At 44.3% G+C, this 27,481-nt stretch overlaps 1 protein-coding gene across 1 annotated transcript in view; it reads right to left on the reverse strand.

Annotated features, from left to right (window-relative positions):
* Positions 1-27,481, reverse strand: part of CNTNAP2 (contactin associated protein 2) — a 2,220,467-nt gene that overhangs the window by 226,185 nt on the left and 1,966,801 nt on the right. Inside the window, exons 18-19 of the mRNA XM_070460949.1 lie at positions 25,813-26,031; positions 1,084-1,320 (exon numbers count right to left, since the gene is read on the reverse strand). Of these exons, the coding sequence (XP_070317050.1) occupies positions 1,084-1,320; positions 25,813-26,031 (456 nt within the window). The remainder of the gene's footprint in view (positions 1-1,083; positions 1,321-25,812; positions 26,032-27,481) is intronic.

The following is a 27,481-nucleotide window of genomic DNA, read 5'->3' on the forward strand; positions in this document are numbered from 1 at the left end:
TTCAAGCCCCGTCTGACCTAATTTATATGCTTACATGACAGCACTGTCAGAGAGTGGCCTGGCTGTACAGAGAATGTTAGGGAACAATTCCTCCTTCTGTGTGGCGTCTCGTGTGAATAATGCCAGCACAAACAACCCTCCATGTATTCATGAGAGTGTGAATAGGCTACTTAGGTAAAGCTTCTTATAAAAAGATGCACCAACCATTTACAGAAAACTTTACCCAAACACTATACACTCATTTAGAAAGAGAAGAGTGAGTTACGTGCATTTCAATTGTAGCTTGACAAGAGGGTCAGCTCTGCCTTTCCCAGCTCTCTTGTTTACAAGTGGGAAAGAAGCCACAGGTCAGTTGAGTGAATTTCTTCTGGTTACACAAGATCACCAGGTGCATCCTGAATGATAGCAGCCATATACACCAGGTTCTTGGAGTCAGCTGACTGGCTTTGCAGAGTTTATTAGGGGTTACTCATTCAAGACTGAAATAAGGCAGCAACATTGTTAGATGTTACTGCATTATTAGATGCAGTATCTCAGTATTCCTGCACTTTTGTGGGGGCTGAGAACCCGCCACTGAGGTGTCCTATAGAAGAGTGATAAAAAATGATAGTGACAAGAATTGAACAGAGGGGCTTTCTTGTGAGTCCAACTTGAATTCATTCTCTTAGCAGCTGGGGGAGGAGTGGACATGAAGACCATTGGGCAGCACAGATTGAGTCATTGCATGTATGGGTCCAAGCAAGCGAGAGGATCAGGCCCATCACTGGCCCCTTTCAATGGTACTTACTTTATTCCTCATCCTTAAGGCATCACATGGCTATTTGCTCTGTAATGCTGCAGTCACTACAAAGTTTGCTTAAATTTAGGGGGAAACTCTGCACCACACTTAAAGCTTTTCTCTTCTTAATGAACAACAAAGATGAGGGGTTGTTTTAGGGGACTTCCTACTTATGATGGGAGAAGAATTCCAAAACAATTTACCCTTGGAGTGAAGAACCCTTATGCCAGCTGAAGAGCAATTCAACCGATGATCTGGGCTTCAAAGATACCTAACCACGGCTCTGGAAACTGGTTCTGACCTACCTTTGTTGCAAAATGTTCCGTCATAGGCTGTGTTGGAGCAATCGCAGGAATAGCCGTGGTACTTCTCTATGCACTTGCCGCCGTTCTCACAGTTGGCCCCGTAGCTGGTGCAGTGGCCTGAGCACCCGGATTTGAAACCAGATGTGACCTTGGCTCTCTCTTCCAAGTCCAGTGTCACCCCATTCATCCTTAGGGAGCGGATGCAGCCCAGGAAGCCTTGCTGGCCTCCAGCACCACCTGGGAAGACAGAAGCCATGGAGCTCAGACAGAATCCCCTCTGCCACGGCTTCTATTTCATTCCTCAAGCCTCGGACCGCTGTGGCAGGAGATAAGACTGCCAAGTGCTGCAGGCACTCTTACGGTCAAGTTGCTCCTGTCTAATACAAGAGCTTGCGACTTTCCCCCTTAGGCTATAATGGTGAAAAGAGGCTGTCTTGGGAGGAGCAATAAATTTGCTACAGAACTAAAATGCTTGGAGACACACACAAATTTTATAAGCTGTTTTGGAAGTCTAATCTGGTTTCCTTAGGAGAGAAGTTTATAGGAATCTCTAAGTTCTTTGGTTTTTAATCTCACAGTGTTACATTCCACAGCATTATCTACTGAAGAGATATAAAAAGGCAGAGGGACATGAATATATTAGCATAGTTAACAAGTCAATTAGTCAGAAGAAGTAAATCCATTTGGAATGTGATTGTAAGTCCTGGTTCTTCTTGTCTCAAGAAAAGCTTTGCTTTGAAATTCATGTTAAGGATTCCCAGAGCTTCTTGTCTGGGGTTGTTGGAAATTGGAATTGATGATTTCGCACAGAAGTCAGCTATACCACATTTATTACCAGGTCAGTTTAGATTTTATTGCCTTTGTTTCAATGCTATTTCAAGTCACATAACACAAAAAGCAAGTTCACTGTGATTTTCTGAGTAAGTTATGGAGTTAGAGGTTTATGAGCATGAAAATATTAAAATATTCTTAACAAATTTCATAGCGGAATTCATTGGAGGATTGTTAATGTATCACAAGTGGATTGTGTCTATAATAACCTTTGCTATGATTTTTTAAGCAGCTGGTACAAAAAAAGAGGAACTCAAATTTATAAATGTGCCTGGGTTTTAGACTAACAGCTCTTCTGGAAATTAAATACAATGATAGATAAAGTAAAGTGAAGTCGCTCAGTTGTGTCCAACTCTTTGCGACTCCACGAACCACAGCACGCCAGGCCTCCCTGTCCATCACCAACTCCTGGAGTCCACCCAAACCCATGTCCATTGAGTCGGTGATGCCATCCAACCATCTCATCCTCTGTCGTCCCCTTTTCCTCCTGCCCTCAATCTTTCTCAGCATCAGGGTCTTTTCAAACAAGTCAGCTCTTCGCATCATGTGGCCAAAGTGTTGGAGTTTCAGCTTCACCATCAGTCCTTCCAATGAACACCCAGGACTGATCTCCTTTAGGATGGACTGGTTGGATCTCCTTGCAGTCCAAGGGACTCTCAAGAGTCTTCTCCAACACCACAGTTCAAAAGCATCAATTCTTCAGCACTCAGCTTTCTTTATAGTCCAACTCTCACATCCATACATTGTTATCTTGCCCTAATTATCTGGATAACAAAACTGAGATTTAGAGACATGAAGTCCTGTACTTAAGGACTCATAACTGCAGTCCCAGGGCACTGTCAGCTCTGTCTTATTCTTGAGCTTGTGGTCTTAGACTCCGTTCTGTGATGATCGTCTAATACAGAAGAACTTCATGGTCTGGGGGCCACAGACATACATGTTTCTGAGGTATAGATTTGGATGTCTTTAAAGATGGCATGGTCAATAGGATTGGCAGACTTTGGGTAAGGTTGCACACTGGAGATGGATTCTGATCACTTATTCCAGCATCTTGAGAAAAAGTGTGCGATTACATGGCTCATCAGACAGGGCTGGTGGATCAGAGGCTTTAGTTGCAGAGATGGATCAGCCTTTGTTTATGCCTGTGTATCCTTAGCTGTGAAACAGCAAATGACTTGTGCTACTATCTTTGTAAACCCAAGCCTGGCAGTTCTCTCATTGGGTAGTATTGAAATTTGAGCGATGATTCTCCAGGGATTATTCCTTTTAATAAAATATTTAAATAGAAGAGGATTAATTGAAGGGAGTCCAATGCCCATTTTGATCAAAGCTGTGGGAGAGTAGATGGCAAAAGAAGTTACTAAAAACAACCACTTTAAAGGATTTCCCATTTTGCAATCTGCTCATCCACACCTCTGCACACCTCTGGGTTGCGGAGAATTTGGGCCTTTGCTATGATATGGAAGAATTTCAATCCATGAGTCGCCATTTGAAGCTAAAATTTCCATTTGGCATCTATCATTTTATCAGCTATGGCTTTTGTTCTTGCAATAAGGGTTTTTCCAAGGGGCCTTTTGTTCAATAAATGTCTCATCATTTAAATTTTCATCACTACTCAATTAAGACAATTATATCCTGCCAAAATATGCTGAAATTTTTAAATTGGTGTTTTTAGATGTCTGCCTCTCCTTTCCCCTGGTTACAAATATAATAGTTTTTCATTGTGAAAACCATAAAGTCACTGATAAGCAAAATGAAAAAGAGACTCTGTAATGCTACTCAGATAGAATTACTTTCATTCTTAGCAAATAGCTTTTCCCACTTTTATCTATGAACATACCTATGTGAAAAAAATAAAACAAAGGAAAAAGCGGTATGCGCATTGCTTTGAAATTTGCTTTTTTCATTTAACATATCATAAAACACTTCCCCAGCAATAAATATTCAAATAGAACATCTTGTTTAACATCTGCACAGCAGCCCATCCTGCAAAACACTATAAGTTATTTTGTCATTCCCCTAACTTTGGGCTTTAAGCAGCTTATTCCAATTTCCACCGTATATGATACTGTAATAAACAGCCTTGTAAAAACCTTTACATGCTGTCCAGTTTTTCCTTAGAATTCTCAGAAGTGTAATTGCTGGGTACAGGGAATACACATTTTAAAGTCATTTACAATGTATTTCCCTCTTAGAAGACTTTATCAATTTGCATTATATTTTACCAGTAGGGTATCAGACTCCTGTCTTCTCCACAATAATTCTAATACTAGGCAGAATCTTTTTGAATTTATAGGCTGGAGGGCGGGGAAAGAGTTCATTCTTTTAATTTGCATTGCTTCCATACTGTGAGTTGAATAATTTTTTTTCTCATTTCTATTTTTTGGCTTCTTCATGATCTTTGTTTTTTGGGGGGAAGTGGAGAAGGGATAGCAACCCACTCCAATATTCTTGCCTGGAGAATCCTATGGACAGCGGAGCCTGGTGGGCTACAGTCCACGGGGTCGCAGAGAATCAGACATGGCTGAGTGACTAATACTACATACAGGAGAAGATACATTTCTTGTTGATTGATAACAATATTTGGGGCTTTAATTTTTTGTTATAAATTTGGCAACTATATCCTTTCAGTTTGCATCTGTTAACCTGTACATAATGTTTCTTTTTCCCTATGAAAGATTTTGATGTTTATGTAGTCACATCTATCTATCTGTCTTATTTTTATGATTTCTGCCTTTGATACTAGGCTTATAATTACTTTTTCCAATCCAAAATAACATAATTTTTCAACTATATTTTCTTCTAGAACTTTTATGATTTTACTTCTTTTAATATTTCATTCTTTAATCTATCTGGGATGTATATTAATTTTGAAATAATTCAAATTTAAGGGTGTCAACAATGGTTGAGAGTTTAAAGAGATTTGTTAAAAGACTCTAAATGACAATCTGATAAAAATGGAGATTTAGAAAGGTTCAGTTGGCAGAGAAAGTACATATAAAGTCATAGTTTAATTGTATCAAAATAAATATTTAGATATATGTGTATATGCTTCATTATGTACATAAACGAACTTCATTCAGTAAGAGGATTGAGCCTCTTTGATTCATTCTGGACCTGTTCTTTCTGAGTTCTTACACCCGCCAGTCTTTCTTCCTGCCTTCGTGTTTGTATGTCTCTCTTCCTATTGACCACTGACCGTCTTGGGTTAGCTCTGTGGCTTCAATCAAATCGCGGCATCCCTCTCTCAGCGTCAGTCTTTCCTCTCCATAAAGGAGGCTGCACTGGATGTCTCTGGTCCTTCCAGCTCTGAATTACTCTGGTCCATGATGTACAATCTCTCTCTGTAGGCTTGTGTGTCTCCCTCTCTACATTTCAGCAAATTACTCTCAATTTCCCCTAAATTTCTTTTTGCTTCCTTTCCCCTCTTTGCACTGCTGCCTGACCTTCCCCCCTTTTTTCCTTAATTGACCATAACATATGGCTATAGTCTAATTTGTATTTGTTGCATTTATTAAATAAAGTTTTATACTATTTTCTTAATTTATAAAGAAGGCAGAATGCCATTTCCCTCTCTATAAAGGAAAACCAAATAACTTACATTCTTTTTTTAGATGGTCCCTGACTTATGAAATGGGTCAGTGAGCTGGAAAGTACTTTTACTGACCTAGTCAATATGAAGAAAAATCTTTTGTCCTGAAAATGGTCATTAAATATTATGCAAAGGACGCTAATGCACTAGAACCAGTGATAATTATTTGAGTTCAAGTTGTGTGCTCTATAGATATCTGTCTTGGTGACAAATGTCATAAGTTTAAATTGTAGGTCTGCAAGCAAAAATGCTACTTAACCTTCGTTAATTAGAAAATCAACACATTGTCATTGAAGAGAGCCCCCTGCCACGTGAGGGCCTCACACACATTAGTCAGACCTCTGATAATTACCCAAGGGGAGACGTGGGTTTAATTTGTAAATCATTTTTCATGTGAAATGCTATTCAAGTATTGCAATTAAAGATTAATTATGAAAATTCTGTAACTACCCATAATGAATAATACAGTCATCAAAGGTACAGAAGATTGGGGCAAAATAATCAGGTATTAAATTAAACATAAAGGGTGAAACTAATGATCAGGAGGAATTCTAAAAAACACTGTCCTCAAACTAGGAGCTTAATAGTTTTCTAAGGAGCTAAGTTGGGTTCCAGAGCACCTATGCCCAGAGAGACAGGTCAGTCACTCGCCATAGAGAGAAACTTCACCGAAGCTCTCACACACAGAATCTAATTTATCCGTTCAATAAGTACTAATTTTGTGGCTCCTGAGCCTCGTCTGGATGTTTAGAAGGTATTGTGACACAAAACACGCAAGTCTTTGCTCTTGCAGAGCTTACATTCTTGCCAAGGGAGAAGGAAATTTAGCAATAAGCTCAGTAAGTCATCCTGTGTTTGAAGTCAGTCTGGGTTAAGTGGGATCTGGAGTGGGGTGGGGGAGACCCTTATTTTATTTATTTGTTTTTGGTTTTTGGCCATGCCACATGGGATCTTTGTTCCCAGACCAGGTACAGGAGGGATGGAAGGGTGGAGTCTAACCTGGACCACCAAGGAAGTCCCAGGCAGATTCCTGTTTTAAAAAGAACACTTAGGGCACATCCCACTGAGAAACTGACAGAACGACTATCCAAGGGCATAGCCCTGGGAAGACAGAGGTAAGGGGGCACTCCCCTGCAGGCAGGGGGAGGGTGGGGAGGGCAGGGAGGTGAGACAGGAACTGCCAAGAGAAGCAAAGCCACCAGGTCACGTGTTAAGGTGCTGGGAGGAGGAGTCCCCTGCTGGTCCAGTGGCTGAGAATCTCCCTGTCAATGCAGGGGACACGGGTTCAATCCCTGGTCGGGGAAGATCCCAGAGCAGTGAGGCAACTTAGCCCGTGTGCTACAACTACCGAACCCACGCTCTAGAGACCATGCTCCACAATAAGAGAAGCCACCTGTATAAGAAGCCCGTTAACCACAATCAAGAGTGGTCCCCACTCACTGCAACTAGAGAAGGCTCAGTGCAGCAATGAAGACCCAGCACAGCCAAAAAAGTACATTAAAAAATAGATAAAAATAAAAAGACAGAGGAGACATACTTGTTGCCCACAGGTTAATACAAATGTAATCACAGCCATATTGTGGCTTGAGGTACAAAGTGACAGAGGAGGGGCAGCAAACGAGTGAGGAGAGCATGAAGTGTGCTCACAAAGATCTATGTGCATCTGGGTGTCGGCTCTGCGGCTCCCTGCTCCATCTTCCCCGCTCCTCTTTGAGTCTCAGTCTCCTCATGTGTGAAACTGACAAACACATACAGCTTGCATGCATGCTAAGTCACTTCAGTCATATCTGACTGTGTGACCCCCTGGACTGTGGCCCGCCAGGCTCCTCTGTCCATGGCATTCTCCAGGCACAAATACTGGAGCGGGTTGCCATGCCCTCCTCTAGAGCATCTTCCTAATCCAGAGATCAAATACATGTCTCATGTCTCCTGCATTGGCAGGAAGATTCTTTACCACTAGCACCACCTGGGAAGCCAGGGTCATATTAATAACAGTAATAAGAACACCCCACTCTGTACTAATGCTCAGTTAATGGTCGATGTTTATTATTACTCCTATTATTCAGTATAGACAAAACTCTATAGAAGCACAGAGTTGGAAATTAAATATGGCTAAAATCAATACTGGAGAAGGCAATGGCACCCCACTCCAGTACTCTTGCCTGGACAATCCCATGGACCGAGGAGCCTGGTGGGCTGAAGTCCATGGGGTGACTGCAAGTCTGACATGACTGAGTGACTTCACTTTCACTTTTCACACTCATGCATTGGAGGAGGAAATGGCAACCCACTCCAGTGTTCTTGCCTGGAGAATCCCAGGGACGGAGGAGCCTGGTGGGCTGCCGTCTATGGGGTCGCACACAGTCGGACACGACTGAAGCGACTTAGCAGCAGCAGCAGCAGCAGCAGCAAGATCAGTAAAAAAATCTGATATGAGAGGTATCATAAGTGTTTTCAGTTCAGTCGCTCAGTCGTGACTGACTCTTTGCAAACCCATGAGCATTTTGTCACCCCAAAATTCCTATGTTGAAGCCCCAATGCCCACTGTGACTACATTTGGAGGTCGGACCTTTAAAGAGGTAACTAAGAGTAAATGAGGACACAAGGGTGGTCCCTAATCTAATCTGAGGGGTGTTCCTTGTCAGGAGAGGAAGAGGTTCCAGGATGTAGGCACATAGAAAACGGGCCTGTGAGAAGATACGGGTGAGCTAGCCAAGGAGAGAGGCCTCAGGAGAAACCACCCCTGCCAGCACCTTGATCTTGGACTTCTAGCTTCCAAAACTGTGAGAAATGGATTTCTGCTGTTTAATCCACAGTCTGTGATATTTTCTCAGGGCAGAATGAGCAGACCAGTATAGTGAGTAAAGGGTTAACTTCAAGCTTGGGCTGGTCCAGGCCTGTCTGAGAGAGAGTGACCTTGGAGTCCACGTTCCCATTGTCTAACTGGACTATTTCCTTGGGAGGTTTAGGGTTAGGTTGAGTGTTTTTCTTCTCTTGTCTGCTGTGGGGGACTGCATCCAGATCGGGGGAACTGTGAGTTGGCATGCACTCAGTTGTTAAGTCATGTCTGACTCTTTGGGGCCCCATGGACTGTAGCCCACCAGGCCCCTCTGTCCATGGGATTTCCCAGGCAAGAATACTGAAGTGGGTTGCCATTTCCTTCTCCAGGGGATCTTCCTGACTCAGGAATTGAACTCAGGTCTCCTGTATTGGCAGGCAGATTCTTTACCACTGTACCACCTGAGTTGGCATAGAGGCATTGAACACATGACTGGCTGGCATAAAATACTGATAAGGACCAGAGCTGAGATTCCTGCATCCAGGTGATCTACCCAGACCCTGACTCTTCTCCACTGCAGTCAGACCTGGCCATGCAGGTTAGGGGGCAAAAGCAGTTATGCATTTGGTGCTTGGACAGGCTGGGCCCCCCAGAGTGACTATGCCGCTTCTACCGTGTTTCCCATTTTCCATGTTAGCATTCATGTCTCTTAGGTCTTGACTGTCAACTTGAACATGGAAAAAACCTTGTAGTGTCAGTACAGATGAGTTAAGTAAAAACCCAGCTATCTGGTTAAGCTGAGGACCTCAGAATGGCCCAGATTCTCTGGTAGTGGAGGGACTTCAAGGATGTGGGCTTATGTTACTCAGCGTAGAGCTGCGCGATTGACAAGTACTGATCAGGGATGCCTGTATCAGTTGGATATTGGAGGGCATACATGAAAATGTTTATCCATACTCTAAAGCGGGGCTTTGGAGGATTGCTTCTTCAGATAATGCTTCTGAGTTCTCATTTGTAACATCATTCAATAGGATGGATCTTTTAAAAGTTCATTATCACTGCATGAATTTCCTATGTCCTCTGAGTGGAGGACATGCAAAATAGGTGAATCCAAAGTATTTAAACTAGAAGAAAACTTCAAGATCGAGATGGAGAAGATAACTGGGTTTCTGGGAGCAGAGGGCACTCATATGCATCTGAATGTGGATTGTTCTCTGATGGGGATGGTGCTAAGCAGTCCTTATTCATTCCAGAGGCCATGGTGGCAGGGCAAGCACACTAAAGTATTAGCTATTTAAAAAACTGATATTAATTGAATGCTAACTTCTCCAGGTACTGTTTCAAACTTTACATTTTTGTGTTCACTCTCAAAGAGAATTAATATTACCATTTTTATTTTACAGGTAAGGAAACTGAGACCAAGAGAATGGAGTTGGCCAGAGTTATATAGGTGTAAGAGATGTGGGTTTGATCCCTGGGTCAAGAAGATCCCCTGGAGGAGGGCATGGCAACCCACTCCAGTATTCTTGCCTGGAAAATCCCCATGGACAGAGGAGCCTGGCAGGTCACAATCCATAGAGTTGCAAAGAGTCAGATCAGACAGAACTGAATTGACTTAGCATGCACACAAGCACACAGTTAGTAAGAGGCCATAGTTCACCCCTGGGCTTTCTAGCTGTTAAGTCAGCACTCTTTAAAAAAAAATTTTTTTTTTTTAAATTTGAGTATAGTTGATTTACAATGTTGTGTTAGTTTGTGGTGTCCACATGTGTATATGTACAGCTGATCCATATATACACTCTTTTTAAGATTCTTTTCCCATATAGGTCACTACAGAGTACTGAGTGGAGTTCCCTGGGTAAGTCAGCACTCTTGCAATGCTGTAGCTACATCTTGATTTTGGGCTTGCATCATAAGGGACTCTTCTCCAGCTTTTTAACAAGTTTCTAGGCATTGCTGTGCTTAGGTATGGGAAATGCTAACAGAATGATTACTATCTGAGATAAATCATCTACCCTCGGCAGAGTACTGTCCTGGGATGGCTGAAGCTTGAAGGGGAATCTAACACTCAGAGTTCAGAATCAGAAATTTGGACATATGGATGCTCAACCTGGTCACTAGGCCACAAAGAGGAGATGCTTGCTTCATGCTATCCTTGAAGTCATATATACATATTTTCTTGTCATATGAAGCAAAAGCTTCATATTTCATTTTCAAAATCAGAGCAGTGATGAGCTCTGGCTCCTGATGCGGGAGGTTGGTTATTTCTCTACACTTGGTCTGACAGTGCTATTTCAGAGGACCAGCATTGCAGTGGGTCTTATGATTCCAAGTCCCTCAAAGTGGGGGCAGACAGAAGGTCTGGTGATAAACCTCCAGATCCCAGCAGAATCTATATTTTAAATTATTAATAGTTACTCCAGTAAACTTCAACACAAAGCCAAATTTCAAATACACTAGCTTACAACTCTGTCTAAACATTTCTTTTACAAATATCTTCCCAGGTGGCACTAGTGGTAAAGAACACGCCTGCCAATGCAGGAACATTGGAGGTGTGCGTTGGTGGGTTGGGAAGATACCCGGGAAAAGGGCACAGCAACCCACTCCAGTATTCTGGTCTGGAGAATCCCATGGACAGAGGAGCCTGGTGGGCTACAGTCCATGGGGTCACAAAGAGTCAGACAGGACTGAAGTAACAGCATGCATGTACGCTCATGTGATGTGTCCTGCAGGAGAGTTCTGCTCATCTTTGGAGCAAAATTAGCATCTTCTTTCTGTTGGTCTTACGTCTGGTGTTCTCCCTCTCTCTCTCTCTCTCTCTCAGGCACACACAGACAAGAATCAGAGCTGTTTCATCTACAGCCAAGAATCACAGCTGTTAGCTCACCCTGTCTCACTCTCAGGCTCCAAGCAAGCATTTGCAGACCTCAGTCCCAGATACAGGCTGGATTTATGGATCTGGGAGGGATCAGCACAGCTCTGATCACCAACTTCCCAGGCTGCATGAGCTCCCAAGATGGGAGGCAGCAGAAAAAGAAGTGAGGGTTGGGATGGAGTGGGAGGGGAGCTGGGAGCTGGAGAGGCTGAGGACAGAACCGCGGGTGTTCTGAGTTCAGGGCTGCCTGGAAGGTGTGCTTATGCGTCTTAAATGATACCTGATGCCAAGGAGGAGAGGAAAATGGGAAAGGCCTATTTGATTGGGTTATTTTTGAGACCTTCCTGTCAGTAGCTCAGTTGGTAAAGAATCCACCTGGTCATTATTAGTGAGGGAACGGGCGGTGAGAGAATGGGTTCAGCAGGTGAAGATCCAGCACTGGTTTAAGGGTCTCACTGGAGCGGGGAGCCCCTCTGAAGCTGGGTGTGGGGAGTGAGGGAGGCGCAGAGCTGGGGACAGGAGGGGCTGGGACAGCGGGGCACGGGCAGCTCTACATCCCAGGGTGGGCGTTTCCTCCCACCCTCGACTCTGCCTGAGGAGCCCAGCTCGGGGCCCAGGTGTGTGCTTCTCCCCGAGGGCGACGAGAGCAGAAGAGTCACTCGGGGATCTCGGCGGGACATACGTGAGTTGACAGGACCCCTGAGGAGGGCAAACAGTATGCAGGGTGGACAACAGCACGAGCTGTGTTGGGACAGGCAGCTAACAGACAGCTAACCCAGCAGACGTCGTCATCATTGCATGGACGTCAACATCCGTCGCACTGACGTCAACATCATCGCTCTGACGTCATCATCGTCGCACTGACGTGATGCGTCTGTAAGTGAGCATCAGGATTCCTTCAGGATGGAGACATGGGCGATGACAAGAGGTTCACGAAGGTGAAGGGGCTGGGGATACTGAGAACGAAACACCCGGAACTGTCGAAGAACAGAATAGACAGAGCAGAACACTTCAGTGGGTTGGGAGCCTGGGTCAGTCAGTCCTCCTCGAGGTCGACGGTAAAGGACAAGGAGAGTGAAAGAACGGAAGAAGAGTTACGGAGGGTGGATGCAGAAGTGTCACTATTTACATGACAATAACTTCAGAGGAAGAGAATAGAAAGACACAAGACGGAACTATGTGAAGAAATAAGGGGCCAGAATTTTCTAGAATAAACAATATTAGACTTCAGAATGAAGGAGCCCATGAAGTGATGAACGGAGATTTTTTTTAAGAAAAAAATCTCTTCCACCTACACCTACAGCTGTGGTTCTCACTTAACCAGAGGCCCTCCACTCCAGTTGTTCATAAAATGAGCCAGAAGGCTTGAGAACAGATGGGAAAAGGCTTGCTTACAGGATCATTTTTCACTAACCTCTAAAAGAAATTCAGCATTTGCTTCAATTAGAAATGTAGGAAAAAAATCACTGTAGCATTAGCTACTTTTGTATCACTATTTTTAACCAAAAAATCATAGATTTTCTGTTGTAGATTTTTGGAAATATCATAATCATAAAGACCATGATGAATTTGAAAGTATGAGTTATGAGCAGTTATAAGACCTGATTCTACATCCTATTATTTAAAGTACTGGTAATGAGCAAACATATTATTATTGTAAAATGAACGTGCTGTTTAAATGCTTTGATAAGTATATTGGTTTGTTTTATAATTTTGTGACTTTTATTCATAGAAAACATTTCCTTGGGAAGAGATATATAGAAGGTACCTAATTGCTCCCCAAAGGTTAAGAACTGATGCATTATAATGAAGTTAAGGCATAGTAAAGGAAAAGAATGCAAGTTACATCTCATTTCTCAGTATCAACACTGCCTATAAAAGACAACGGACTACTATTCTCACAGTGTTGATTTAAATAGACATTCACCAGCATATGAAATTCTGAAGGACTCATCTATGAAGTTTTAGAAAAAACTGCTCTTGAGTAAAAAGAAAAATAAATCCAAGAGTAGACAAGTGTGGGAAATAAAAGTGAAAAGAAAACCGCAAATATTAATGTTTTTTCATAAGCAGTTAAAATAAGGATATTCATAAGATTCTGCAATTAAAACCATAGACGATGTCAACACAGCAAGTGGTGAGGTGGCAAAGGAGGTCAGAGGGTTCTTGGTCTCATTCAGAATAGAGACATCAATTTGGTTTTGTAGATGATCGAGACAAAACATAAGCGTGAGTCTTAAGAAGTTAGGCATAGCTGCCAAAGTAGTGAAAATAGAACATACAACTTTTAAATCAATAGAATAATATTCAGTTTAACCAGTGAAGGATTTACCTGATAGCTCAGTTGGTAAGGAATCCAACTTTAAAGAATGCAATGCAGGAGACCTGGGTTCGATCCCTGGGTTGGGAAGATCCCCTGGAGAAGGGAAAGGCTACCCACTCCAGTATTCTGGCCTGGAGAATTTCATAGACTGTATATCCATGGTTGCAAAGAGTCCGACAGGACTGATCAACTTTCACTTCACTAACCAGTGAAAGGTAATAGATTGTGGGGTGGGTGAGCAAGCAAAGAAAACATTGTAAATTGAGAATGCAGGGTAAGGTGGCAGAAAGTGTACCCTGATATAACAGTAGTTACAATAAATGAATAAAAAGACAGATTCTCAAATTAGATTTAGAAAAGATTCAGCATTATACTATCTAAGACACACATTTAAGTAAAAGGATTCCAACACCCACATAAAAACACTAGGCAAACATTAACAACAAGAAGAATTGCACAGTAGTTTTAAGAGTAGAAATAAAATTGTGTGATGAAAAACATCAGAAGGAATAAAGATGGAAATTACATACCTGTAAGAGGAGAAATAAATCAAAAGGATTATGAACATACTAGTCTCAAAGAATACAGAGCTATTAATACCAATGGTAGTTTGACATTTACACTCAGAATGTGATCAGACGAGCAGTACTTAGAGAAATTAAGTATGTTCATACCCTACGTATCAGTAATTCTCCTGGGCATACACAGATGAATGTGTGTTCACATGAGAAAACCTCATATACAGGTAACAAGGGGATATGCATAAATAGATTTGCTGAATGGGTATTTGTAGAAGCAAGAGTTCAGGAAGCAAGTATTCATCACTATGGGATGGAATAAAGAAAGAGTGGATATACACATAGTGGGGCTTCCCTGGTAGCTCAGACAGTAAAGAATCTGCCTGCAATGCGGGAGACCTGGGTTTGATCCCTGGGTTGGGAAGATCCCCTGAAGGAAGGCATGGCAACCCACTCCAATATTCTTGCCTGGAGAATCCCATGGGCAGAGGACCCTGGCGGCAACAGTCCATAGGGTTGCAATGAGTTAGACACAACTGAAGCGACTTAGCATGCATGCATTCCTTTACATTAAAATATCTTTTCCGAATTGGACCATTCCAACAGCTATGAGAAAATTGGAATGAAAGACCTCAGAATCCTTGAAACTTTTGTTCTTGTGGAACATGAAGTGTTTTACATGGAAGGTGAACGAACAATAGGTCTGGCTGCTTTCTTGTTCAGTCATTCAGTCATGTCTGACTCTTTGCAATGCCATGGACTGCAGCACTCCAGGCTTCCTTGTCCTTCACCATCTCCTGGAACTTGCTCAAACTCATGTCCATTGAGTCGGTGATGCCATCCAACATCTTGGTCTCTGTCATCCCCTTCTATCTTTCCCAGCATCAGGGTCTTTTCTAATGAGTCGGCTCTTCGCATCAGGTGGCCTAAGTATTGGAGCTTCAGCTTCAGCATCTTTTGGCTGCTTTCTTAGGTTCACAGTCTCTCTTTAAAGGGGTTAGAGCTCAGTAGTAGAGCATTTGACTGTAAAATCTCTAAAAGTTTCTAAACATGGAATCTCTGTTGTTGAAAATTATCTGAGTGCCTATGGAAATAGGTAGGGAGTGTATTAAAAGCAGACATTATTTTGCTGACAAAGGTCCGGATAGTCAAAGCTATGGTTTTTCCAGATATGAGAGTTGAACCATAAAGAAAGCTGAGCACTGAAGAATTGATGCTTTTAAATTGTGGTGCTGAAGAAGACTCTTGAGAGTCCCTTGGACAGCAAGGAGATCAAACCAGTCAATCCTAAAGGAAATCAACCCTGAATATTTATTGGAAGGTCTGATGCTGAAGCTGAAATTCCAATGCTTTGGCCACCTGATATAAAAAGCTGACTTATTGAAAAAGACCCTGATGCTGGGAAAGATTGAGGGCAGGAAGAGAAGAGGATGACAGAGGATGAAATGGTTGGATGGCATCACCGACTCAATGGACTTGAATTTGAGCAAACTCCGGGAGATAGTGAAGACAGAACAGCCTGGCGTGCTGCAGTTCATGGGGTCACAAAGAGTTGGACACGACTGAGCGACTGAAAAACAAGATCATCTATTGGAGATTCACAGGACGTTGAAAGCACACTGTCAATTTGATTATGTTGGAAGTATATGTAAGAAAGGTAAAAATTTTGTCTATCATAACTTAATTAATATGTTAAAACTCTAATTGTAAAATAGACAGCTGGGATTGCAAAAGTTAATTAGTTTTGACCATTAAAAGACAAAGACCTGGAGAGCATATGGTGACTGTTAGTGGGGAAGGACCCTCCTTGGCCTGTGAGGTTGGCAGGGAGAGGGTTGTTTTACTTAGAAGAGGGCAGACACCTCACATGTGACTTCACGGCAGAGCCTGGTGAAGGCAGTCATGTTAAGAAAAGAATAAACGTGCTGACAATCCTTGCAGAGTACAGCTGTGATGGACTGACATTCCATGGAAAGGCTTCTGTATTTTGCTTGCATATTTGTTTTGTAGATAGATTACTGATTTCATCTAGTGATTTTTAAAAACTAGATTATATCCAGCACATCTTTTTCTTTTATTATTTTATCTGTGTCAGTGGTTTCTAATTACGACATCTCTCCTCACCTCTGTTTGGAAGAGAACCAGGAGATCAATTTTAAGAGTTGGGGCAGAAACTATGAGGGTCCCAGCTAGCAATCTGAGACCTCGATTTGAGAGAGAGAGACAGAAAACTCTATTTAGGGCCTAGAATGATCTGAGATGCTATCTTTCATCGAATGAATTTTTCTGCGACTCTTTTTTAGGCTTCAGTCATGCTTGATTTCAGTCTGTGGTACCCAAGGAAAAAAGGTATTTCCAACGATGGCAATGTGACTGTTAACTCAGTGAAAGTGAAAGTTTCTCAGTAGAGTCCAACTCTTTGTGACCCCATGGATTGTATAGTCCCTGGAATTCTCCAGGCCAGAATACTGGAGTGGGTAGCTTTTCCCTTCTCCAGGGATCGAACCCAGGTCTCCTGCATTGCAGGCGGATTCTTTACCAGCTGAGCCACAAGGGAAGCCCAAGAATACAGGAGTGGGTAGCCTATCCCTTCTCCAGGCGATCTTCCCAACCCAGGAATTGAACCGGGGTCTCCTGCATTGCAGGTGGATTCTTTACCAACTGAGCTATGAGGGAAGCCTGTTAACTCATAGTGGTAACAAAAATATTAATTGCTTATTCATTCATGTTAGTGCTCCAGCAAATCCACTGGGCAACTACCCCAGTGTTCTTCTAAGTCTCTCTTGTCATGTAGTTTCACTTCTAGGGGAAGGACACAAAAATAAACAAAAATATCACAAGTTCTAAGGAGAAAGTAAAATGGCAAATGACTGGCTATGTTAGATTAGGTGGTCAGATAAGGCCTCTCTGAGGAGGTACAGTGCTGAGACTGAATGACAAGAAGGAGCGAGTCTTTAAGATATGGAATCATCCTAAGTGTCCAACAACAGATGAATGGGCGAAGAAGATATGGTACATATACACAATGGAATATTACTAAGCCATAAAAAGAATGAAATTCTGGATTTTGCAATAAGATGCATGTACCTAGAGAGTATTAGGCTTAGTGAAATAAGTGAAACAGAGAAAGACAAACACTGTATATTGCCACTTACAGTGGAATCTAAAAAATAAATAAATGTATACAACAATACAGAAACAGACTCAGATATAGAGAACAAACCAGTAGTTACCAATGGGGAGAGGGGAGGGGCAAGATAGGGGCAGGGGAGTAAAAGACACAAACTACTATTAATATATGTATAAAATAGGTAAGCAATAAGCATATATTGTAAAGCACAGAGAAATATAACCATTATTTTGTAATAATTTTTAAATATATAGTTTATAAAAACCATTGAGCCACTATGCTACACACTTGAAACTAATATAATACTATAAATCAACTGTGTGTGTGTGCGCACACTCAGTTGTGTCTGACAGTTTGCGACCCCATGGACTATAGCCTGCCAGGTTCCTCTGTACATGGAATTTTCCAGGCAGGAATCCTGGAGTGGGTTGCCACGCCCTCCTCCAGGTCATCTTCCTGACCCAGGGACCAAACCTGCATCCCTTGCCATCTCCTGCATTGGCAAGCAGATTCTTTACCAGTTGGGCTACCAGGAAGTCCCTACTTCAATAAAAAAAAGGAGCCAGCTTTGATGTCTGGGGAGGAGCTTCAGGTAATGGGAGTGTAAATGCTCTAAAGTGGGAATAGACTTGGTGCGTTCAAGGAACATACCAAGACTGGAGACCAGTTGGGAGACTGGTCCAAGCAAGAAACAAGCATGGCTTCGATAAGAGTGGGCCCCGTGGCCTGAGACAGCAGTGGATGCATTTGGGGCACAGTCTAGATGGATGCAGTCATAAGAATCACTATTGATGAGCAGCGAAGAGGGAAAAAGGATACCAAGGCTAAAGTCAAATTTTAGGCTCAAGCAGAAATGGGTGGAGGGTGATGTCCTTTACTGAGATGGGAAGGCTGGTGGAAGAGCAGGTTTGGGGCAGGTACCAGGAATGCTCCCTGCCATGTTTATTCTGAGATGACACTAGACATCCCCTGTTGCTGACAAGACAGTCTTGTACTTGGATGTAGAGTTTTCGCAAAGAGTGAGGCCTGGAGCTTTTGATTGCAGAGTTGCTAAGTCATATCTGCCTCTTTGCAAGCCCATGGATTGCAGCACACACAGGCTCCTCTGACCCTCACCATCTCCCAGAGTTTGCCCAAGTTCATGTCCATTGGGTCAGTGATGCCATCCAACCATCTCATCCTCTGTTGTCCCCTGCTCCTCCCACCTTCGATCTTTCCCAGTATCAGGGTCTTTTCCATTGAGACAGCTCTTCGCATCAGGTAGCCAAAGTACTGGAGCTTCAGCTTCAGCATCAGTCCTTCCAATGGAATATTCAGGGTTGATTTCCCTTAGGATTCACTGGTTTGATATGCTTTGAGTCCAGGGGACTCTCAAGAGTCTTCCCCAGCACCACAGTTTGAAAGCATCAGTTCTTCAGTGCTCAGCCATTCTGTATGATCCAACTCTCACATCCATTCATGCCTATTGGAAAAACCATAGCTTTGACTATATCGACCTTTGTTGGCAAAGTGATGTCTCTGGTTTTTAATAGGCTTATTTTAGAGTTACTGGTGCATAAGTAGTATTGGAGCCATTGGACTGGATGAGATCACCCAGGGAAACGGATGGCTGGGGAAGAAGCTTCTGATGTGCCAACATTTAGTGAGAGAGAAAGAACTCATAGGATAGACTTGAGTTGTGGCCAGTGAGGTCGAGGGAAAGTGGATGCCACGTGCCATGCACTCCAAGAAAAGAATGTATGTCAGGAAGAAGGGCATGTGAGCTGCTCCTGAGAGCCTGGAGGAAGCCAGATGGTCGTGTTCTGGACACAGCTCTAGAGAGGTCTGTGTTGACTCTGCCCACCTTCGTAAAGGGTTTACCAAAAGAGATAAAGAGAAAAGCAGCTTATTTCTGTATCAGAGAGACTCTCAAGTAAGACATCTGGTTGGTTCCCTGCCATCAGTGCTTCGGCATAAAATTCTCTGTTCATCCAAGCCCTTTGTGCACGTGTCAGATGGTGAGTCCCTGCCTGCCTTGATCTTTGCTTCTGAGACTTGAATGTGACCCACAGACCACCTGCCGGGGCTGACTCAAGCCCACTGATTGGAGTCCTGCTTGAATGCTGAGTCTCCTACTACAGGTCCTGTGAGTGACAGCTGTATTTCATAGTGGGGTACAGCTATCATCTGGGGATGCAAGATTTTGGGGGCTGGTTCTCCCAGGCACTGTGGTCAGCTGTGACTGCAACCAGAGTTGAAGGCAGCGCTCCAAAGCCATCACACTTTTCCAAATATATGATGGGCCAGAGTTGCTCCCTAGATGAGGGATTTACAGTGGAGATGATCAAGATGGCCTTAACATTCTCCTCAGCTTGGCTCAACTTCAGATATATTTCTTCTGACCACAGACCCTGTGCTCCTATTCTTAGAGCATTTATTCTTTCTCTGCTCCTTTGAGATGTGTATGCATGCTAAGTTCTTTCAGTCATGTCTGATTCTTTACAACCCCAGGCACGGCAGCATGCCAGGCTTCCCTGTCCTACACTACCTTCAGGAGTTTGCTCAAACTCATGTCCATCGAGTCAGTGAAGCCAACCAACCACTTCATCCTCTGTTGCCCCTTCTCCTTCTGCCTTCAATCTTTCCCAACATCAGGGTCTTTTCCAATGAGTCATGTGCTAGCATCAGGTGGCCAAAGTATTGGAGCTTCAGCTTTAGCATCAGTCCTTCCAGTGAATATTCAGGGTTCATTTCCTTTAGGGTTGACTGGTTTGCTCTCCTTGCTGTCCCAGGGACTCTCAGAGTCTTCTCCAGCACCACGGTTTGAAAGCACCAGCTCTTCAGTGCTCAGCCTCCTTTATGGTTCAATTCTCACATCCACACATGACTACTGGGAAAACCTGGGATCAAATTCCATTTCTTGTCTCTTACCAGCTGCCTGACCTTGGGCTGTTAACTAACCTCTACATTAATTTCTTCACTGTGAAAAGAAAACGGTACCTACTTTTAAGGTTCTAAGGTGGATTAATAGATGTAAATAAAACATGTGAGCACTTGGCCTAAGTATCACCTGGGACATCTTTGCCAGTTTGTATGTTGCTGCTATGGATTCGAATTTGCGGGAAATGGGAACAACTGACGTCTTTCCTGTGTTTTAATTCCTTCATTCTGGATTGTATATTTTTTATCATATACTTTTCAGATACTAGAAAGAGCCATTTTATTCATACACAGATTTGAGTGCACTTCATACACTCAATTCCATTTTTCTCCCTTGCATACAAATGTTGATTTTCTCTTTACTTCCCTCAGTGACCTTGCCAGTTTCAGACGGCCATGAGTCTGAAATGCCGAGGATGTGAGGAGCAGCTGACCAAACCAGCCACACTGTTGGGTTCAGGGGCGTGGGCAGTTGTCCAGGGCTGCTCGCCAAGCGTAGCCCAGAGAATGGTCCTCGCACGCTGGTCCCCTTTGCTTATGAGTCTATCTAACAGACCTCGACTCTGCCATAAACGCAAGCTGTCTCTTGGGAGAAACTTTTCCTGATGGTCACACTGTCTGGCAGAGGAAGAGGCGGCTGCAGGCCTCCTTCTCCCGTGGGCCGGGACTTCCTCCCAAAGATGGTGCTTCTCCCATTGCACGCGGGCCGGGCCCCCGGCAGCACAGAGGATCCTGAAGGATGGAGGACTATTTCCCAGCTTCTTTTGGGGTGACATCTTGCACAAAAGGCTTGGCCCCCTTTATCTTCCAGAGAGATATCAGAAGAGGCCAGAGTCAAATGAGTTGGGCCCGAACATCTGTCATAGTTAAGAGGACCTAACCATGGACAGAGGAGCCTGGCAGGCTACAGTCCACGGGGTCGCAAGAGTCAGACACGACTTAGCGACTCCACCACCACCACCAACCATCCTACTCAAGGAGTCCTTAGGAGCAGCTTGACACCCCCCTGGAGCCTCCAGCTCTCCTGAAAGCTGGCCTTCTCCTTAAACCACTGCCGAGCACAGTCCCACACTCTGGCCTGGGTGGATTTTGTTGCATACTCCTGCACCAGCCCTGCCGATCCCAGCGAGCCCATTCGCCTGTCCCCGAAGGCTCACGCTGACCCTGCCCCAGGCCGGCCGCCGGGCTCCAGGCTGAGGGTCCGCCAGACCCCTGTTCCCTTCCAGCCCGGCCGCTGCAGCTTCGGCGGCCAGGACTCCGGGCTCACTGGCAGGTCTCTCTGCCAACCTGGGCTCATTGCAGCCTGGTGTTGTTTGTACTTAGATAATGACCTCGAGTGTGTCTGCGCTTCTCCACCCACCGGGTAAAATCTGGCCTGTGGCTGCGTGGAGGCTGCAGGTCTGAGCCTCTCGTGGTTCACGCGGGAACGCATCTCAGGCTACTTGTTCATCGCGGACCAAAGACACGAGAAAGCTTCCGGTGCTTTTCAGACAAATCCCAGCAACCGCTCTTCTCTTCCCTGCATCACTTTTCATTTTAAAATGACCTTTTCACTAAACCACCATCATAGCTGGATTCCCATAACTTCCAAACGACTTGTGTTAACCGGCTTTTCATGGTACCTTCTAGTTACCTCTTACCGGCGGGGTGATAAGAGCTGTGTCCTCGTTTCTTCAGTGGAAGAGGAGACAGGAGCCCAGCTCTGGTTAACAAAGGCAGAGGGTGGAGGGTGGGCATCCTGGGAGTCCACTCTGGGTCCAAAGCCAAGAATGACCCTGGGTCTGTTTTAGCTCTAGGCTGAGCTTTATGCCTGTCCACCTCTAGAAGCCCTCGGTCAGCTCCGGTCACGTCTCTGCTGAAGACAGTGTTGCTGGGTGATGTTGGCAGGTGGACGTTCACTCACCATCTTGGTGAGAAAATTCCTGTGCCCTGGCTAGCTGCTCTGTGGCCACTGTGGCAGGTGAGTGGAGCGGCTGAAGACTGATTTTGGATATCAAGGGGCATCTAGCCCATGAACTTCCCTTCAGGGCTGGCGGGTTGAAGAGATCCCAGGTGAGTATTTGGGGTGGGAAGAAACAAGCCAGTTGGAAGCGAGCCCTGTAGGAGGGGGTGAACGTGACACAGTGGACGGAGAAAGCTAAGGGAGTGAAAGGTCGAGGGAAGGGTGGTGAGACACCTCCCAGCTAATGAGTGCTGGCTCTGAGCTGGGTACGCCATGGTGCGCTTAGCATGCACAGGCTCATCTCACCTGACAGGCTCATCTTCCTATCTGATGGAGATACTGGCTAACTTGTCAGTGGTCTCCAGATGCTAAGTGGCAGAGTTGGGGTTGTTATGAGTGATCACAACTCAGTTATGAAGCTTTCTCAGTTATGTTATGAGTGATTGGCAACTCAGACCTTTTCAAACCACTTCTTAACACATAATCTTAAATGGTAAAAGTTAGAAGAAAGTTTGGAAAGCAGCAAATCCAACGCCTTGATTGGGTGAAAAAGGAGATTTTTATTAGATGAAAAAGAGGAAAAGTGATAACTCTTGTTATTAGAGCTGAACTGAGAACCGCTTCCGGTTATCTGAATCCCTATTGAATAGTCTTGGGGTAACTGGCTCCAGAATTTCATAGCTGTTGAATTTGTTATTTTCTGAAAACAAGCCCCCTCCCACGTCCCCTGGGGTAGACTTCTATTGCAGAAGATGTTTTTCATACTGGCTTGAAGAGCGTTTCTGATACCGGCTCAATGAGCTTGTGTCTTGGTGATGAGACTCACGTCCACATCTCAGATAACAGGAAATTAGAAACTGGGGCAGGGGACCTTTCTCTTCCTCATCAAGTGAAAGGAACTTGCTGACTCATCACATCAGCCCACTTCTGAGAACCTTTTCTCTCTCCAAGGTCAACAGTGGTTTCATAATTGCTAAACTCAAAGAATATTTTCTTAGCCCTATTTCAAGCATGGCACTTGGTATGATTTGTCAGTAATAAGCAAACCATGTCATGAAACTCTCTCCCCCTGTGACAGCTGCTCTCCTGGCTTTTCCTTGCTTGCTCTTTTCATCCCTCCTCATTCTTCTTCCTGAGATGCTGTTTTTCTGTTTGTCCTGTACACTTAGGTATTCTGTTGAATTCTGACCTCAGTCCTCTCCTCTGCTCTTTTTATAAACTGTCTCTGGTCATCTCATTGAAATGAATCAAAATTCTTTCCAAGGCTATAATAAATACTCTCCCTACCTTCTTCATTTTACAATTTTGCTTAGTCTCCAAAAATGTTGGAGATAACTATAGTCAGTAGACAGAGATAAAAGTAAAATTGGACCTCTGCATCCAAAGTTATCTCAGAAAAATGAGAACCTGGGTCCATTAGGGTCATCTGTTATAATGATAACCAAGTAGAATCTACCCAGCATGCCTGGGATGAGCAGGGTTTAGGAAGAGACTTACGTCTACGTGATCTGGCCAAGAGGTATTGATAAGGGGAGATTTGCTCACAGTATTCAGCAGGAATTTGTGGACCTGGTATTTAATAATATTAATGCATATATGTGGAATTTAGAAAAAATAGTATGGATGAACCTATTTGCAAAGCAGAAATAGAGACACAAACATAGAGAACAAATATATACACCACGCAGGGGAAGGGGGTTGGATGAGTTGGGAGATTGGGACTGACATATAGAGTGTGTTGCCATTTCCTACTCCAAGAGACCTTCCCGATCCAGGGACCAAACCCTCATCTCTTGTGTCTCCTGCTTGGCAGGTGGATTCTTTACCACTGGGCCACCTGGGAAGCCCATATATGTACACCGCTGCTGCTGCTGCTGCTAAGTCGCTATTATGGATAAAATAGATAACTAATGAGAACCAGCTATAAAGCACAGAGGTAAAAGAAGACAGAGGTCCAATCTGTTTGTAGGACATATATTAAGTTAACCTTAAAATGCATTCCAATGCTAATAAAAAATGCATTCCAGTATACGGTAGATGCAGACAAATACTGTTTGATTCCACTTATATAAGGTGCCTAGAACAGTCAAATTCATAGAATCAGAAAGCACACTGGTAGATGCCAGGGGCTGGGAGTGGGGTGGGGAGAGGGGATGGAGAGTTACTTTAACGGGCACAGAGTTTCAGTTTCGGAGGGTGAAGAGTTCAGAAGATGGATGATAGTGAGAATTGTACAACAATGTGAATGTACTTAGCGCTACTGAACTGTGCAGTTAAATATGGTTAAAATAGTATATTTTATATTATGTGACTTTTACCACAATAAAAAAATTCAAATGGCTTGTTCTCAAGTCAGTCTTACTTCCAGAGCTGACTGACTAAGCTCACACTTTTCCAGTTTACCAATGTTTCACCAAGGAGTGGACACCTACTTTCACCTGTCTTCTTGTGGCTTTCTAACATTCTTCAAGCATCCCACCATAATTACGAATGACACCGTGGGGACTCTTACCTCCACTGCCTAAGAGCCCCAGTGGCAGGTCACCTCTGCCTTACTGGGTCTGAGACCACCACAGCCGACTGACTTGACCAGCAAACACCCACACACCCAGAGGGGAGGTCTAAGGTGGCATGGCAGCCAAACTTGCTTTCTTTGCAACCAACGGAGGAAGGTTAGCAAATTGCCTAAGGTATTAGTATTCTGGAAAATAAAATTTAAGATCTCACTAACCATGGACACAGGTGTTATAGCTTGGAAGTAATGTTAGGTTCAGTTAGAAAGTGTCAGAAGCAGAGCCCAGACTGTGGGGCTGGAGCCACTTCCTGCAAAGGGTGCTTTACTTTTTGCTCTGGTTGAGTTTCTTCTCCGTGTTGATCTCTTTCCTCTGTGGGAAGATGCTGTGTAAGGAGAAGGCTCCATCTCCCTCTGCCTAGAACTTTGAGGCTGGGCAGACAATGGAGCGGATTTCTACTTCTCATTTCAAGCAAACCTGAACTTACGGAGCCCATTACGTCACTCCTCCCCTTTTGTGCATCCTTCCTTTTACACAGTTACGAGTGCTCTAAATCACTTAAGGAATTGTTGTTGTTCAGTTGCTAAGTCATGCCCAACTCTTTGCGATCCCATGGAATGCAGCAAACCAGGTCCCCCTGTCCCTCACTATCTCCCAGACTTTGTCCAAGTTCACGTCCATTGAGTCGGTGATGCCATCCAACCATCTCCTCCTGTGCTGCCCTCTTCTCCTTTCGACTTCAATCTTTCCCGGCTTCAGGGTCTTTTCCAGTGAGCCGTCTGTTAGCATCAGGTGGCCGAAATATGGGAGCTTCAGCTTCGGCGTCAGTCCTTTCAATGAATATTCAGGGTTGTTTTTCTTTAGGATGGACTGGTTGGATCTCCTTGCAGTCCAAGGGACTCTCAACAGTCTTCCCCAGCACCGTAATTCAAAAGCATCAATTCTTCGGTGCCCAGCTTTCTTCATGGTCCAACTCTCACATCCATACATGACTATTGGAAAGATCACAGCTTTGACTCTATGGACTATAGTGACTTCAGTGAAGGTCTAAAACTATAAACCTAAAACTGCACAGATCAGGGACCTCAGAGAAACCATAGGCACCCTATCATCTTGTAGATGAGGACTGTGACTTCCAGAAAGCAGAGTGACACCAGATTGAGGGCTCCTGCGTCCTGTCCCTTGCTTGTCTCCCATTGTCTCAGAGGAGCCCACAAGACGCAAAGGCACTTTTAGAAAAATCTCCATCAGAACCTCTATAGGCGGTTTTCCTCTCCCCGAGGTGAGCGGCGTGTCCCATCACTCACCCACAAACAGCTGGCTGTACAGCTCCAGGCGGGTGTGGCCCTCCGTCGGGGCCTTGCGGACCTGCTGTGGCAGCCGGTCCACCTGCAGGCTGGCCTGCTTGACGTTCCTCTCCGCGGTGACCCGATGCCACTGGTCATCGTTGAGTGGGGTGGGTGACCTCACCACCATCTCCACTGGCCCGTTCCCGACGTCAAATGAAAAGGACACTTCCGTGGCAGCTGGAGGAACAGAGACAGGAGAGCCACATGAGTATTCCCTGCACGCACGCCGGAGTGCCAAGTCGCTCAGTCGTGTCCTTTGCGGCCCCAAGCGCTGTAGCCCACCAGGCTCCCCTGTCCATGGATTTCCCAGGCAAGAATATTGGAGTGGGTTGCCATCCCTTCCTCCAGGGGATCTTCCTGACCTAGGGATCGAAACTGCGTCTCCTGCATTGGCAGGTGGGTTCTTTACCACTAGCGCCACCTGGGAAGCAGTATTCTCTCCCAGATACCAAATAGTTTTAAAGCTTAAGGCTTCCCTGGTGGTTCAGAAGGTAAAGCGTCTGCCTACAATGCGGGAGACCTGGGTTCGATCCCTGGGTGGGAAAGATCCTCTGGAGAAGGAAATGGCAACCCACTCCAGTACTCTTGCCTGGAAAATTCCATGGACGGAGGAGCATGATAGGCTCCATTGGTGTCCATTGGGGTGACAAAGAGTCAGACATGACTGAGTGACTTCACTTTCATTTTTTCTAGAGGAAAAACAAAGCAGATAGAGAAAGCAATCTACACCTGTCACTTGCTATTATATACAGTGGTCTAAGGCGAAATTCTTGGAAGAGGGATAAAGCATCAATTCATCATTAATGAATTATAACCAAGGGGAGGAAAGTGTGCTTGGACTGGGGGCCAGGTATACATCCCTTTTCTTATTTTACCAAGAAATTGCCCTCATTGAGTCTTTCCAAATAAAGAAATGAAGCCTAGGACACTTAAGTCTATGTTGAGTTTCTTAGATTTAGTGAGTAGTGGAGTCAGGATCTGAACCAGGCTTCTCAGCTTCCAGAATCTGGGATCTTCCAACTCGACCTACTCTGGGACTCTTCAGTGCCTCCTAGGACGTGACTTGTGGCCCTGGCTGCACTTTAGAGTCACGCGAGCGCTTTACGAAACACACCTGTGTGCAGGTCCATCCCCAGGGATTCCCACTCAGCTGGTCTGGGTTAGGTGTTGGTATTTTTCAAAAGCTTCCTGGAAAATATTAATATATACCTAGAGTCGAGAGCTATTGCTTTGGGGGAATTCGCAAAAATGTTTCATTAATCTAATTGTTGGGGTTCTCTGGGTGGCTCAGATAGTAAAGAATCTGCCTGCAATGCAGGGCACCTGAGTTTGACTGAAACAGAGCAGGACCCTATGGTCCTTGCCCCCCACCATGTCCTCTGTCAGTGGAAAACTTGAGTTAAAGAATAAGTTTAATCAGAGAAGTGAGAAATGCTGAAACAAAGGAAAACAGTCTAAGGAGATGAATAATAATGATGTAGTGACTAAGCATGGTCAAGGGCCTTTAGTTCTTTCTCAAGGGCTGTAGATGATATTCTGAGCCACGTCCTGTGAGCTGTCTTAGAGATACCGAAACCCCAGGTGGAGAAGTTAACTACGTGATGATCAGACTGTACCCAGGGCTTGA

This window comes from Odocoileus virginianus, chromosome 1, assembly GCF_023699985.2.
Source record: "Odocoileus virginianus isolate 20LAN1187 ecotype Illinois chromosome 1, Ovbor_1.2, whole genome shotgun sequence".
In the NCBI taxonomy this organism is placed as follows: Eukaryota; Metazoa; Chordata; class Mammalia; order Artiodactyla; family Cervidae; genus Odocoileus; species Odocoileus virginianus.